Source organism: Populus euphratica, unplaced genomic scaffold (genome assembly GCF_000495115.2).
Source record: "Populus euphratica unplaced genomic scaffold, PopEup_1.0 scaffold259.1, whole genome shotgun sequence".
Taxonomy (NCBI): Eukaryota; Viridiplantae; Streptophyta; class Magnoliopsida; order Malpighiales; family Salicaceae; genus Populus; species Populus euphratica.
Window position 1 is genome coordinate 1 of NW_011500143.1, and position 16,838 is coordinate 16,838.

At 33.1% G+C, this 16,838-nt stretch overlaps 2 protein-coding genes across 4 annotated transcripts in view; both read right to left on the reverse strand.

The window, feature by feature from the left end:
- Positions 1–10,914: 10,914 nt before the first annotated feature.
- Positions 10,915–13,247, reverse strand: LOC105110683 (pentatricopeptide repeat-containing protein At2g33760-like). Of its 3 annotated transcripts, none has more exons than XM_011005787.1 (3): positions 13,191–13,247; positions 13,084–13,124; positions 10,915–13,028 (listed from the first exon to the last, which is right to left on the reverse strand). In XM_011005787.1, exon 3 carries the CDS (start codon positions 12,970–12,972, stop codon positions 11,098–11,100), a length of 1,875 nt encoding a protein of 624 aa, XP_011004089.1. In that variant the 5' UTR covers positions 12,973–13,028; positions 13,084–13,124; positions 13,191–13,247; the 3' UTR covers positions 10,915–11,097. The 3 variants fall into 3 exon arrangements, with proteins under 3 accessions (XP_011004089.1, XP_011004088.1, XP_011004090.1); XM_011005786.1 differs by having other exon boundaries at positions 10,915–13,007; positions 13,062–13,124; XM_011005788.1 differs by lacking the exon at positions 13,191–13,247 and having other exon boundaries at positions 10,915–13,027; positions 13,073–13,105.
- A 90-nt stretch (positions 13,248–13,337) lies between these two features.
- The window catches only part of LOC105110699 (125 kDa kinesin-related protein-like), a 6,995-nt gene continuing 3,494 nt past the window's right edge, over positions 13,338–16,838 (reverse strand). The window contains exons 6-13 of the mRNA XM_011005812.1: positions 16,760–16,834; positions 16,317–16,475; positions 16,153–16,236; positions 15,879–16,084; positions 15,593–15,694; positions 15,228–15,337; positions 14,552–14,703; positions 13,338–13,869 (exon numbers count right to left, since the gene is read on the reverse strand). Coding sequence (XP_011004114.1) covers positions 13,666–13,869; positions 14,552–14,703; positions 15,228–15,337; positions 15,593–15,694; positions 15,879–16,084; positions 16,153–16,236; positions 16,317–16,475; positions 16,760–16,834 — 1,092 coding nt within the window. The 3' untranslated portion in view covers positions 13,338–13,665. The remainder of the gene's footprint in view (positions 13,870–14,551; positions 14,704–15,227; positions 15,338–15,592; positions 15,695–15,878; positions 16,085–16,152; positions 16,237–16,316; positions 16,476–16,759; positions 16,835–16,838) is intronic.

Consider the following 16,838-nt stretch of genomic DNA (forward strand, 5'->3'; position numbering starts at 1 on the left):
CTTGCATCAATTATGATCAATTTTTAATTCTCAGTTCAATGATGTAGTACGAGAATGACGCTCAACATTATAAAAATAGAAACAATACCTATAGAATATTAATTATAGAATCAAATAATTGAATCTAATTATTATTGTAAAAACATGCTGACAGTGCTAGAGGTTTTTCTATATAAAAGTGTTAGGGGTATTTAGATTTTTTATTTTTTTTATTAAGTGATTAGACCCAACAACATGTGATCATATATCCAACTCTCTTATGAGATTATTGCTCATCTATGAGTTAGATTATTTTTTTGTATATTGTAAAACAAATAATTGTATAGGCATTGTTATTATTGTCTTTTTTAGCATAAATAACAAGATTTAATTATAAATAAAAAAAATAACACGTACATTTGGGATTTTTTTTTTGTGAGGAACATGAAAAACAGTAGATAATAATTTTAACAAGAATAAATTAATAAAATCATGATAATTATAAGGACTTTTCATCTTCATTGAGTAGTTACGATGGAAAAAAGAAAAGTCGGTATAGCAAATTCACATAAAAATCAGCGAAATGATGATAGGTAACATTCAAGTCAATTAACTTGGCTAAGCTGAAAGGAAGGCTGTTATCTTTCCATTTATTTCTCTTGACATGCATGCATGGCCGCAAGGACATTGCAAATCCAGTTAAGAGCTTTTTAGCATTCATTATCAATTTCCCACTACAGGATGTATTAATTCCATCAGATTCAAGAGCATCCACCCCCTGCAGACAATCCTTTTTAAATGCTTCATGGAGTTTTCTTTTGTGGCTGGATATAGAGCCCTCTAGTGTATTGAAAGACTGCACTTAAAATGTTTATAGGTTTAAGCAAATGTTAGCCTAGAGCCATCCTTCATTCCACATGGAGAAAAAAGAAACATGCCAGAGCATGGAAAACAACGATCTCCTGCAAAAGAAACTAAAACACAGACAATATTTGAAGGCAACTTGAACTGAGAGAGAAAAAGGCAAGTCGGTATGGACACTTGTTAAAGACATACTAGAGCTGAATTTTGTAGTTTGTCAATTGTAATCACTCATCTTCTTACAATTTTTTAATTTGCTGAAACTAAGTAGAGGTGATGGAGACCCCAGAGCAACTGAAGAGATGTAATGGTATGATATCAAGAAATTTGCACATCTAGCGTAGGCACTGGTGTCCAAAGCTCTTTATTCTGCTCCCAAATAAGTTTTCTCCATCTTTTACGAGAAATATAATTCTAGAAAAAGGATTCCAGGTCTGCTTTTCTATATAAGCGAATGATTTCAATCTCTCAAAGCGTTTTGCTCTGATGGTCTCCTGGCATGCTACCTGGAGAAAGCAGAATTATACCCTCGTGACTGCACCCTTTCTGTCCATTTTTCTAACTCACACGCAGCAAGCATTCCACATTCTTTCCACCCCAACCAAATAAATTGAAAGAGAACTTCTCAGTAATAATATGAAGCACAACACCAAGATTTACAAAAGTTCCTAATTCTTGAGATGACAGCATGCCATGTTTACCCCAAAAACCTCTCTCAGAAGCAAGCTTCATTAAAAAACAGCATCATCAACTGTTGCAAGGTATTCACAGAAGTTGTCATAACAACTGAAGGTATTGTCTCATGGATCGAAGAAGAAGGTTGACTAGGTTGCAAATCAAATTTACATTGCAAATGCCTAGATAAAACCCTTCGTCTGATTAATCAACATTCAAAGAAAACAATAAAAAAAATAAACATCTATAGCTTGCTTTCATCCTACCAAAGGGAACGAAAATCGTTAATCCCCCACCCCCATGTCTCCTCTCCATTCCCTTCCACGTTCAGGGTTCCTCAGACCCCCCCCTAAGTCCATGTCTCACTCCTCTCTCTTTTTGCCTCCGTAAGAAAAAAGGGAGAGAGAACAAAACTCAGTGAGTATTCATCCACGTCCCTCAGCACTAACATAAAGAAAACTCAAAATACCCATCCACCCAACAGCCCCGAAACCAAAATTGCACAATCCACAGTAAAAGCATACGCACTACACAGTGCACACTTGTTAATTGGACATTAGACTACCTTTACTCTTATTCTAGGCTAAGAACACAATAAAATAAAAGGAACAAAAAAAAAAAGTAGATGAAAGAAAAGAATTGTTGCAACATCATTTTCGAATCTTCTTGTACGGACAGCACGTGTATATATATATATATATATATATATATATATATATAATATGAAAGTAACACCAATCAAAAATACGAAAATGGTTCTGCAACCTCTCTCCAATTTAATCATAGACCCCATCAAAATAGGGAATAGAACCAAAATAAAAGCTCTACCTATCTGCAACAATATTGATCCAGGATTTTGTTGTGAGAAAATACAATATATGAAAAACAGAAATAAAATATATTTTAAGATGTATGCAAACACTGTCTTTAAAAATATTTTTTGAATATAAGGTTATTCTTTATAATTCAATAAGTTTTTCCTCTAAAACAAGAGTTACAAAATTAACAAGACTAAGATAAAAAAAAAAAAAACTAACAAGCCTTGCAAACACAAAAAAAATAATATTTTCAGCATATTTGAACTATAAAAGTGCATGGTATATATAGGTTGCTAACATATAATAGCTAAATAAAAAATAAATTAAAAAGTTGTTACAATAGTTAAAAAATAAAAAAATATTAGCAAATTAAAAAGTTGTAGTTGTTAAAAAAGTTTTAAAATAAAAAAGTTGTCAGATTTTCTGACTATTAAAAAATTAATTTCAAGTGTTTAAAAAATTATGGTTTCAATAAACAAAAGGTTAAGAAAGTATAGGTATTGTTTCGTGTGTGGAAGGGAATCAAAGGTTTTCCTCTTGCTCGGCTCAACCGCAAGCTCACTATCATTTCCTTGTTGGTTACTATATTATATCAAATTTTACTATATAAAAACTAGATTAAGGTTTTATTTTGTCATAAAAATACCTTTTGAAGTAGTCTTCATTATTTACAACAATGCTCCAGATGTTTCAAAAGAATTTTGAAATAAAAATATACTTACTAGATTTCTATCTATTGAGTGTAAGGCATTTAACCTGGTGTCTTTTAGACTATGAACCAAATTATATAAAAATGAGATTTAACCTATAGAATTATTGGTGAATTTTTTTAATTTCTATGAATCAATTTTTTTGTTGTAAGTTAGGTATCTCATCAATTATATTATACCCCCATAATTTCTTGTTGTTTGACTTAGTTTTGCACTTAATAGGTCATGTGCACGTCTAATTGTTCGTGAGTGCTCTAAAAATTTTGTTGATATCTCATAGGAGCGGCCTCACTCCATAATCATATAGGTGATTCCATCAAATGTTCATTGCAATTTGAACATTATTTATAAGGAATATGAAACTCACTAAGAATTTTGTAGTTCATCCTCTTTTTAATTGCAGGTTAGCATTATTCTCACATCATAGGAAATGACTTGTTTTATAATGCTATAGAATCATAAATGACTTTGTTATTACCCATATGAACTTAATCCATAGGATCTTCAATCACATAGGTTGGGTTACAATTATTTTTATTTCTCACTTAAACATTAGTTTTATTCTCTTTGATGTTTCTAATATCATTTTTCTACTATGGTTTAATTGAAAGATCGACCAAATTCATTTATGACTTCACATAATTAATTGAAATAATTTTATTTTTTAGCAACTGCTTTACAACATCATGTATTAACTGAATATGTTGATTTTTGTCATTGAAAGATTTATTCTTAGTAATGGCTATTGTTGCTTGGCAATTACAATGACCGGATATAGAAGGTGTTGGTTATATTCCCAATGAAATTTCAATCAAACAATTCCTCAATCAATCAGCATTTCTTGCATATTATAAAGCTATAAATTCTTACTCCATGGTGGATTATTCTTATAATTTTAATACCTAATATAACACTAGCTTCACCTATATCTTTCATATCGAATTTAGAGGCTAAGAAACATTTAGTGTTATACACGAGATTCATGCTAGTATGAAAAATAAGCATATCATCTACATATAAACTAATGATCACATATTCATTATTAATAGGCCTATACACACATTTATCAACACTAATTGAAGAAAAATCATCACTTAAAACAACTTGATCAAATTTATTATGTCACTATTTAAGAGCTTTCTTTAAGCTATATAAATACTTTTTCAACTTACAAACTTTATTCTTTTGACCAGGAACTATATAACCTTTAAGTTGTAACATATATATCTCTTTTTTCATATCACCATTTAAAATAATAGTTTTAATATCCATTTGATGTATAAAGAGGTTATAAATAAATGTTAAAACAATTAAAACTCGAATTGAAAAAATTCTAACTAGCAATTAAAACTTGAATTGAAGAAATTCTAGCTATAAGTGAAAAGTAACAAAATAATTCACATTTTATTTTTTAATAAAACTCTTTTGCAATTAATCGTGTTGTGTGTTTATCTATAAAACCATTAGGAAAAAATTTTCCTTTTAAAAATTCATTTACAACCAATAGGTTTTACACTTAGGGGCAAATCAACAATCATCCAAGTTTGATTTTGTAAAAGCAAATCAATTTCAACTTTAATTGCTTCTTTTCAAAACAAAGAATCATAAGATAACTTCAGAGTAAGTCATTGAAAAAAAAAAAAATAGCTTTAGAGTAGGTCACTAAATCCTTATCTACTAGATAAATGAAAAAATAATTTTTAAAAAAAGTTTTTATCCTTTGTTTCCTACTCCTTCTCACTTCTTCAAAGTGAGTTTCATCAACTCTATTATCATTAACATATACATGAGAAATCTTTTCATGTAATGCATAAATGTTTTCAAAGAATTTTATTTTTTTTCAATTATAGTATTGTAATTTAGCAATCACTTTTCAAAACTAGAAACCTATATACAAGACTACTTTTAGCATAACCAATAAACATACCATCAGAAGTTTTTGAACCTATCTTTCTTTTTCTTTTTCTTTTTTTGTTTAGGTAACATAACATTAGCTAGACATCCCCACACATTTAGATATTTTAAAATAGAAAAATAACATTTTCAAAATTTATAAGGTGTTAAACCAGTTTTCTTATAAGAATTTCTATCTTGTAAATGACATGCAAATAAATTAACTTTACCCCATAAATTATCAAGTGTTGAAGAACTAAATATCATAGTATTTATCATTTCTTTTAAAGTTATATTTTTACTTTTAACTACCCCATTAGACTCGGATGAATAAAATAGAGTAACTTAATATATTATAGCTTTTTTTTATAATACTCATTCATCAGAACATGCTCACCTCCTATATCAAATCTAACTCATCTGATTCTTTTTATTTAATTGATTTTTTTCTTATACTTTATATAATAAAAACATGTTATAAGCTTCATCTTTACATCTAATCAAGTAAAGTTTTGTATATTTTGAAAAATCATCTATTAAAATCATATAATATTTCTTACCTCCTCTAGTCATAGTTTATTTTAAATCTCCTAAGTATGTGTGTATTAAGCTAAGTAATCTAATTTTTATTTTAATACATTTACATGTTTTCTTAGTAATTTTAGCTTCAACACATATTTCACATTTGTTCATAGATGAAGAATTGAAGCCAGAAATTAAACCAAAAGAATTTATTTTCTTAAAATATGATAAACTAACATATCCTAGTCTAAGATGTCATTGATCAATAAAGTCAAGCAAATAAGTGGAAGAAGATGCATTTTCATTCATTTCATTAGTAATATTGAGTATAAAAAGTTCATGGTTACAATATCCATTCCCTACAAATAAATTGTTCTTAGTCATTACAATCTTATCAGGTTCAAATGACACTTTGATTCTTAATTTTCTTAACAAAGCGACAAAGATAAAATTTACTCTTATATTAAGGACATGTTGTACCTCATTCAAAGCGAACATTTTTTCTGAAGTCAATTTCAGAAGGACTTTGCCTGATCCAAGAATATTTTTAGTTCTTAAGTCTCTAAGGTAGACTACTGCTTCTTTATCCTTAAAAGATGTATAAATGGAGAAAAATTCTTCATTTGCATTTATATGCCTAATAGCATCAGAGTCTACCACCCAATTTTTCTTATTCGTCACTATATTGAGTTGAGAAACAACCATAACAATAGTGTCTTCTCTTTCAATTATGTTCACCTTAGTTTTAGGAGGATTGTTGTTTCTCTTTCTATTTCGACATTAAGGTGCACGGTGGCTAGGTTTACCACACAAAACAGTATCTTTTTTTCTTAAAATTATTGGGTTTAGGTTTGAACATATTGGTATTGTTATCATTGGACTTAATATTATTAATGTTCTTATTAAATTTATGCTCATACCTTTTTTTTATGTGAACTCCCTTCTACTAAGTTTGCTTTAATGGTCATCTCCTTCTTCCTAATAGCTTGCAACTTCTTTCTATTTATGTTTTCAATGATGATGTGAGTGAGAAGATCAATCAAAGATAATTATTTATGCTATTGATTGAGTTGTTGCTTATAGTCACTCCATGAGTTGGGTAGTTTTTTTATCAATATTCCAGCAACAAATCCTTTAGAAAAGTTGATATTTTTGGCTTTCATGTCCTCTAGCAGTCTATGGTATTCGTTAATTTGAGTTTTGATATCTTAATTGTCTACCATGTCCTATTAGTAAAATTTTCCAATGATAAAGTTTGTTTTCTCATATCTTCAATAGTATACTTTGTCACTATATTGCTCTATATCTTCTTCACTTTCTTGTAGCTGCAATGGAGTGCCTATATGCATTGTTCACATGTTTCCATGCTTCAACATTATCATTGGTCTTGGGATTGTTAATGACCTAAGCAACTTTATACATGTCAAGGACACCAAAGATCCTTTCTTGCCACCTTATAGAGTTTTCTCCATAAAAAACCTAAATTTATGAAATATCAAGGAATGGCTTAGCTAGCAGCAGCAGGGTTAGTGATAGGAGAGATGACAATATTAGAGTTCTCAATAATAACATTATTGAGGGCAACAACCTTATTGGCAGTAGTATTTCTATCTATGTTACTAAAGTATCCTTAAGGTTTTTGTGAGAAAATACAATAAAGAACAGAAACAAATTATAACTCAAAGCGTGAAAAAACATTATCCTTAAGGATATTTTCTCAACACAAGGCTATCCTCTATGATTCAAGATGCTCCTCCTCTAAAATGACGGTTATTGAAACAACTAAGCCAAGATCAAAAAGAAATATCAACAAGCCTTGGAAACACAAAAAAATAATACTATGGTTTTTTTCAGCACACTTTGACTATAAGAGTGTATAGTATATATAGGCTACTAATATATAACAGCTAGGCAAAAAATAAACTAGAAAATTAAAGAGCTCCTACAATAGTTAAAAAAAAATAAAAGAGCTATTAAGGAATTAAAGAGTTGTAATTGTTAAAAAAAAATTAAAATAAAAGAGTTGTTAGGATTTTGTGACTATTAAAAAATTAATTTCAAATGTTTAAAAAATTATGGTTTCAATAGACAAAAGGTATAGAAAGTATAGGTGTTGCCTCGCTTACGAGAAATGGGAAAATCAGAGGTTTTTCTCTTGTTTGGCTCAACTTTATTCGCGCAAGCTCATTATCCTTTCCTTGTTGGTTACTATCTCATATCAAAGTTCATAATATAAACATTAGATAAAGATCTTATTTTTTCAATGTAGGATAAAAACCTTTTGAAATAGTCTTCCATATTGATGTTGTAGGGTCAAGTCGCGACTTTGTTTATAACAAAAAAGGCTTTTATCATGTCTCTTAATGAGGTGTATTGGAAAAGTTTTTGGATTTAAAATAAAATTATGATTAATGTTCATAAGTCGCCACCTAGTATTATGTGTTGGTAAGGGATTGATTGTGCAAGAAGAAAACGCGTCACTCCAATGCACCCTATGTAAGGTAAACTGCATTAATGTTTGATTGTTTTTCTATATCAAGTTTCTATTCGTTGGTCTTTTTTAAGGTCTAAGACAGATCTCCCTTTGTGAGAAAGTCTTTATCTTATTGGAAGAAATCCAAATCATTCTAAAATTAAAATTTTAGCATCACATATATTTTATTTCTTATATCTTTAATATATGACGGTATCATTTATCTTGTAATTTTACACCCCCAGATATTAAAGTCTGAAAATACAATTGTAAAAGGGATTTTGATATTATGATCAAACCCTAATGAATAATCATAAACTGGTTATGATATCTATTTTGTATTTTAAAACATAAGAAAGATATAATTTTTGTTTTTTAAGAAGATATGCTTGGAAACATTTTAAAAATTTTTTGTATGCGTGAAAACTAAACATATTTTTTTGTTTTTTGAAAGGGAAAATTAATTTTAAATATTTAATTTTTTTTCTTGAATTTTTTTAGAAAAGTTTCAGAGAAAACCGAGTATTTTAATACCAGATCTATATCTTATAGTGTAAATATACGACCTAATATTAAACAAAATTAGTAAAAAAAACATGAGGGAAAATCACAGATTTTCTAAAAGGATTTTTGAAATTTTTTTGAATTTTTTTGTTTTTTAAAGAAATATATAATATTAATTTATATTAGTTAAATATTATTAAATATGTCGGATGGGTTGGACCAGCTAACTAGGCCGATCCTAAGGAAGTTGGGCTAGGCTAATATCAGCCCAAAATGGATCAATTTATCTTGATCCAATAGATTTTTTTTCCTTTTTTTAGGTTGGGTCAAGTCTGACCCTTTCAGTTGGGTTGGTTCGAAACTGGTCTAGCCTAACATTCACTACATGAACAGTGGACGTGAATTATAATTCATGTCTACTATTCACACTGTTAACAGAGATAGTGGAGAAGAAGAAGAAAGGACAAAGGAGAAAGCTATCTAGTGCAGTGGCGGTCTAACCATAAAGGTCTAGTAGCGGTGTTAATGGAGAGTTTGGCCACTAGAGTTATTGCTTCTCATGTTGCTGGAGTTGCTACTATCGTGGTTCATGATGGAGTTGCTCATAATTGGAGTTGTTAGAGTGGCTGAGGGGAGATTCGACGCCCCTACTATTGTTGGGAAGGATGAAAGTCGCTAGACGAGGTGGTCATTGCTACAACTGTTACTAGGGTTTCGGTAGCAGAGAAGAAGAGTTTTGCAATGGGGAGAGAGAGAGAGAGAGAGAGAGAGAGAGAGGTAGTGTAACCATCAAATAAGGTGATTGGGCGTCTACATATGGTGGTAAATATGATGGTGAGAATAGTGGTAGCTGAAAACACAGCTAAAAAAGAAAAATAGGAAGGGTGACTGGGTTTTTATCAACTTTAGACTCTATTTTCTTCATCCTCTGCCATAAAATCGAGATATATTTATAAGAGGTGGATGAGTGATTTTTTTCCCTTACTAGTGTCAAATCTTGGCCTTTGGCTCGGCTGGGAAGGATCATAACCGTTGGTTCAAAATGTACATCGTGAGGTGTCAAATCTACAACAAAAATACCTGATTTAGCCTCTTTAGACCATCGTCAGGGCCATTTCTTTGTCATTCAGCCTGAACAGGCCATATGTGGTTGTAAAGAAATGTCAGGTGATCAATTGCATGCAAGTTTAGTCAATTTTGATGGACAGTAGATGTGTTAAATGCACCTGCAAAGTAGCCTCCCTAAGTTGTCATTTCAAATAAAATTAAAGGAGAAGATGAACAGTAACCAAAACAACGTTGTTTTAGCAAAGTTTGATTTAGTCCTTTTCTTTCTGATTTATCTAATCAAAATTGGACCCTTGAAGAAACTTCAATTTAAGCCCCAGATTTACGCTCTTTTTCCTCTTCGATTCTTAGTTTTGAATTTATATAATTTGACCCTCCATTAATCATTAAATTTTCAATTTCTTCAATTTCACCCCAGTTTCAATCAATTAAATTCCTATAGTTCAACGCCTTTTTCGTATTAGTCCTTGGCTATGAATTTCTTCAATTTGACCCCTAATTGACCCCAAAATTTTAATCTTATTATGATTTTACCCCTGATTTCAATCAATTAACTTGGTAAAAATTAAATTTGGTCTCTTAAAATTCCAATCTTTTTAATTAAGCCCAAATTGGACCCCTAAACTTAATTGTTTTTACCAATTAAGCTTCAAATAAAATTAATTTGACCCATTTAAAATATAATTAAGTCCTTGCACTTAAGTAAATTTTTCAATTGAATCCAAATTAATTCTTAAACATAATTAAAATCCAATTTGACCCATGATGAAATCAAATTGGCCTATTGAAAATTTAATTATGTTCTTGGACTTAATTTTTATACAAATTCGTCTAATAATCATTTAATCTGACTTTGAATTTGCATTGTTTTTTTATTTTTGGGTATAATAAGATATAATTAGATTTTGATTTTTTTCTAAAATTACAGTTGTATTTCCTGGTTGGCTTTCTTCGTATTGTCAGCTTTTATTTTATTTTATTTTGAAAAGAAATGAATTTTGAAAAATAACCAAAAATTGAGTTACACAATTAACAATAAATTAACGGTGGATAACGGTGGCAATTCACAAATTTTGGGAAATCCAGACACGATTTTATATCTTCACAAATTCAAGGTGGCCCAAAATAAGAAAACTCAGAAACGAAGCCTCTGGTTGCAATAACTGATCGTGGATCCATCAAATTCTTAATGTTCAAGGAAACCATTCCATTAACGTAGCTAGCTCAGATTTTTAACCCTATGACGGCGCATGTATAGTTTTGATCTTGTTTACCATAGCCATATTAATGTTAGATACCAATGATGGCACCACAAAGCATGCAATTACCAGTTCTGTACCATCACTGCCTCTGCCGAAGGCACGACATGCTGTGTATTCTTGTTTGGAATCACTTTGCAATTCTGCCGAAGGCACGACATGCAGTGTATTCTTGTTTGGAATCACTTTGCAATTCAAATGAACACTAGCTGCTGCAAAAATGTCAGCTCAAAAAATACAGAGCTCTTTTTTCTCCCTCTTCGCAAATTGAAAATCACAGCAGAAGGAAAATAGCTTAGAGAGGGAAAATAGAAAAGCCTATGTCCCTGAACCAATTACCAATAGTCTCCACAAGAACAAATCCCTTCCTTAAAGTGGTGGAATCGGTTGGCATCGCGTACAGTGATATCCCTCTCTGTGATTGCTGACACCAGCTTACAAAATGAGTGACAATCACCACAAACCCTCAGATTCTTTGTAATCCTGATAGGAGTTCCGTCGGGGGTGGCAATAAGGCCAAATGCAATTGCCAACTTCTCACTATGTGCATTCAAAATTCCAAGCTTAACCTCCTCATCAATATCATGTAACACAGAGTTTGTGTCAGGGACATAACCAGCCGATTCCAATTTCTGACTCAAACTCTTCAGCATCTCATAGATCTCCTTTGATCGAAGATGACTATTATCTCCAGCACCAAATTGATAAATAATGTTATCCACCTCAATCCAAGTATAACCAGGAATTTTCTTTAACCTCCTTTTGGTCATCAGATTCCTAATCTTTGCCACATCTTTCCACCTGCCAGCGTTTGCATAAATATTTGAAAGCAATATGTAGTGCCCCGGGTTCTGAGTTTGTAGCGAGAGAAGCAATTTTGCTGCCTTCTCTGCCAAGTCTACCTGTCTATGAATTCTACATGCTCCAAGGAAAGCACACCATATCCCCTCATCTTTCTCAACCTCCATATTCTCAATCAATCTCAATGCCTGATCTAGCCTCCCAGCACGCCCCAAGAGATCAACCATGCAAGCGTAGTGCTTCACATCAGGCCTCACACCATAACTAACTGACATCAAAGAGAAAAGCTGAAGAGCATCATCGACCAAACCTGCATGACTGCAAGCGTACAACAAAGAAATGAACGTGATCCTATTAGGTATTATTCCACTTTTCAACATCATATGAAACAAATCAAGAGCTTCCCTGCCTTGTCCATGGTACCCATAAGCCCCAATCATCGCGCTCCACGAAATCACATTCTTCTGTTCCATCTTATCGAAAATTTCCCTAGAGGAATCAATACTTCCGCACTTAGCATACATATCAATCATCGAAGTCCCCAATTCAACATCCAAAGAATATCTCCTAGCACATATATAATCATGAAGTAACCGAGCCTTATTCATAGCACCTAATTTAGCACAAGCATTTACAATAGTCACCATCGCAACCTTATCGGGCACAAAACCATCTCTTCTCATCTGATCAAACAAAACCCATGATTCGTTTGGTTTTCCACATTCAGCATACCCAGCAATCATGACTGTCCGAGTTACAAGGTCTTTCTTAGGCATTCTATCAAACAGCTGCTTAGCGTTGTCAATCATGCCACATTTTGCATACATATCCACTAAAGTAGAACACACAAAATTATCTAAATGTAACCCATTTTTCAAAACCGTGGAGTGAATCAATCTGCCCATAATCAACCCCATTGTATCCCTACAAGCCTTTATAACAAATGGTAATGAAAAGTTATCTGGTTTTGACCCTGCTCTAACAAGCTCCCTAAAAGTCTGAAAACAACGTTCATAATCACCATTTTTTACAAACCCACCAATCATAACACTCCAAGAAACTGGGTCTCTCTCTTCCATTTTATTAAACAAAAGATGAGCAGTGACCAAATCTTTGCGTTTTGCGCATATGTATAGGAGTTTGTTAGCAACAATGAGGTCATGAATAATACCAGTGGTAGTTACTTGGGCATGAACTTGTTTGATTTGGAATATGTTTCTACACTTGAAGAGTGTGGAGATAAAAAAATCAGGATCCATTATGTCTTTCATTTGGGCATTGGAATCTAAGGTGGATTGTTGAGGTTGCGGTATGGTGTCTGAGATGGCTGCAGCTGCTGTAGAAGCTGAGAAGAAACGAAGCATTCCATGGTTAGAGAAAAGGATGGCTTGGTTTTTTAGTTTGAACATATCTCTATAGCAGTAGTTAATTGTTGATAGAAAAGAGAGAGAGAGAGAGAGAGAGGAATAAGCAGTAGTTAATTGTTGATAGAAAAGAAAAGAGAGAGAGAGAGAGAGAACTTGATGATAGCTACAAATATATTGTTAAACTGTTCATGTACCTAAAGTTCAGATTACAGGCGAGGGAGCCCTGTTAGCTACAAATATATTGTTAACTGTTCATTTACCCAAGTTCAGATTACAGGCGAGGGAGCCCTGTTAAATACCCCACCCTCAAAACCTAGTTGATGCAAATAAGAAAGGGTTGCCAAATTTGATGCATTCAACAGCAAAAGCAAGAGACATCGACCCAAAAGCATTCATAACCAGAAGGATTCATAAAACCTACCCAACAAAAATTCAATTTCTGCTCTGAATGATCAAAGAATGCAATACGTTACTTTACATAAGCAGAACTGAACTGAGCAGAACCACCACTGTGAAAATAAAACTTGAACCCCAAATGTGTAGTTTTATGCCTCACTTTACAATATCCATTCTGTTAAGCTACAAATTACTAAATCCCAAGAAGGGATTTTTTTAATCTAGACAAGAAACTAGCAATACACCCTCCGCCGCACCTTCTCCTGCAGCCTTGCAATTTTCGATCATGTGTATACAAATCGGCATTCATTGGAGGGACATAAATGGAACACAGCCACTCTATTGCTGGTTCAGTTGAACAAGGGGTGACCGTGGTATTAGAGAGGGCTTCAGTTCTTTGACCTCAAATGATTCATATGTATTATTTTCTCGAAATTCATCGAGAAGATTTTCCACTGGCATTGCCCGAAGTGATTCAATGGTCCCCTTGCTAGGAACATCTGGCTCACTTCTCGACGGTGTTGCGCCTGTAGGCTCATAATCCTGCACGTTAGATCAAGAGACGTAGCGAGTGACTAATTTTATTTTGTAGAGGGACATAAATTCACCCCACGCTAGATTTTGGTAAACGAAAGCATTAACAAAAAAAGCTGTGAATTATTAGTAGATACTCTCTCCTACCATGGATAAATAATTGACACAGAATAATAACCCAAACAGTTAATCAGTTATTCGTCACCTAAACTTTCAGATGCAAACATTCGGATGTTAGTTTCATGCATTTGTTAATTTCATTACATGTCTGGCAACAGAGTTCAGCAAGCAAGACTTTCATCCTTCTATCTACGCCCAAGTAAAACATATTACGCTGAAACAACAGGTATGCTCATAACATGAATGATGCATTTTTGCATCTAAATGGGGTTCAATTTGGTAATTCAACACGGTTGTAGAAAAATGCATGAGCATGACTAGACCCCCTAGAGCATGTGATTTAAGAATTTCAAAACACATCAGTCGATTCCAGTATTGATTGGAAAAATTTCAACGAGTTGCAAGCAGAATCACACACTACCATCCACTTAAATTGTTAATGACGTGAATAGTGCATCTCCAAGACTGAAGAAGATCAAAATAAGTTCTCATTTATTTACTAAAACTTGTAGTTGATCTATTTCCCCTTCAACTACTTGAGAAGGGGCGCAGGTGTGTTAAACCAACTTACCATATATTGTTGCTCAAATGTTTCCTTTGCTCTACCATCGATAGCTGCAGCTTCACCAGAGTGATCCTCCCTGAAAGTCTCCAGTGTGTTTGAGTGAGCTTTAACAGCTTCCAAGATGTTGGATACAGATCCTTGCTCCACCTCTGACACTCCTGTAAACAGATTCACATCAATATTAAATTCACGCCCCTAATCATAAAGTAACAAACTCGATGTGAATGCATGTCAACATGCACTGATCCTCAACTACTATGCGTAACTAAATCTGCATGCGTATGTTAAAAAGCCAGCTCAAACAAGTCAGAATCCCTTTCAAAGAAAAATAACTTGTAGATTAACAACGTTAAACATCTAGCGCAGTGTTCTCCAAACCGTTTCTGGTTTTCCAAAAATCATGCTTCTACACTTACAGAAGGAATAGAAGACTGGATAATTTGGAATACTGAACACTTGAACAGAGATACTTAATGGAAGAGTCGTCGTAAAAAAAAAATACAAAAATAACACATTCAGAATCACTGTAAGACTCTCCATAGAATTGCCACAGGAGTGTATATTTAATCAATTTAACTACCTATCATACAATATTTCAATGAAATCTTAACCATGTGAAAGGTTAGGATTATTATACTCCAGGAAAAAAAAAAAAAAAGAAAAGGAAAGATATACAACTTACTGTCAATGTGCTTGAGGACATCTTCGGTATTCTTAGCCACATCTTGCTCAGCTGTAACCCGTGCAGAACCAACCTCCGCATCATGCTGCTCTATGCTGTCAGATGCATTTCTTCACCAAGGCATTGAAAGGGAAAAGGGATGAATTTAGACAGGATGAGGAATTGACTTAATGACACAACTACGAAAATTAGATGCAACAACAGAACAACAAGAGCAAAGCTGCAATCATATATTGGCCCATGCATTCTATGACCAGAGCCAAAACCACAATCCTTATAAAGATGCACATGTAGGTTCTATGAGACAGTGAATGTGTCAAGAACAACTAAACATTGAAGATGTCGAGAGATTATGGCATTTCTACCTCGTAAGGGATACCAATTTTGAAACATGATCGTTTCCCATCTCATTCACAGAGTCAAGTGTCTTCTCCCAGTGCTTGAAAGCTGATCCAGCAGTGCTTACACTAAAGCAAAGAAAAGGGAACAGACTTTAGATCCAGCAGTGCTTACACTAAAGCAAAGAAAAGGGAACAGACTTTAGATCCAGCAGTGCTTACACTAAAGCAAAGAAAAGGGAACAGACTTTATCAATTCCAACCAAAGAATCAAAGATATTGATTCCAACTACAAGCAGAAGACCATACATACCATTGCTGTAAGAGTGACTCCATTCTACAATGTTTGGTAGCTGAATAATCTGCAATATCCTTAGCATCATTCTCTGTCTGCATGGAAAATTCCTGCCATTTTCGTTTTGCATCTGTTGAAACATACTCCATCGAAGAAACATGTCCATCCAGTACTGCTTTGTTTCCAGTGGCAGTTTCTCTGAGATCAGCGAGCCTTGCATCCACCTATTAACTTAACCATCAGCATCTGAACAATACATCTAGTATGAAATTAAAGATGAGAGAGAAAATACCAGCTCTTTTTGATGCTGAAGGTGGCTGGAAACAAGATGGTTGATATCAGCAACAAGCTTCTCCGCATCTGATTTTGATTGCTCCTGCACAGATCAAGCTTTCAGTTGGCAAGGCAGAAGACAACATTTTCACTCGTATCTTTAGTTACTTTACCATGTCGCACCTCATAAGCCTTCTGAAAATCATCAATATTTTTCATTTGCACTGCATCAGCTTGCACAGCATGATTTTCCAGATTTTTGCATTGCTCCAAAATCTTATCAAGAAATCCATTCATGTATTCAGAAACCTCCTTTCTTTGCTCACAACTGACATGGAATCGCTGTTCAACCCAAATGAAAGCAAAGTAACAAGAAATAAGAAACAGAAAAAGTTATATTGAAAGATCCAACTAGGATAGGTAAAAACAAGTACACATTTGGACACCAGTAAGCAGATTTTCAAAACTTATAATGAAGGAAGTTGAAAGACCAAGTTACGGATAAATTAAGTGTTTAGGGATAAGAACTAAAAAACTACACGCACTAGGTATCAATGAAATTAGGACTGGCTGCCCAAACCAAAATAAAAATTACAATAAACACAAGGTAAGATAAAGGATCAAACCTGACGCATTTCCCTAGCAAAAAGAGCTAATTCCCCCTGGTGAGTTGATAGAGTATTCTGAAGCTCATCGAATATGAAA

Excerpts from the sequence above, each read along its gene's own strand:
- LOC105110683 (XM_011005787.1), bottom strand. The coding sequence starts at position 12,972 with ATGTTCAAACTAAAAAACCAAGCCATCCTTTTCTCTAACCATGGAATG.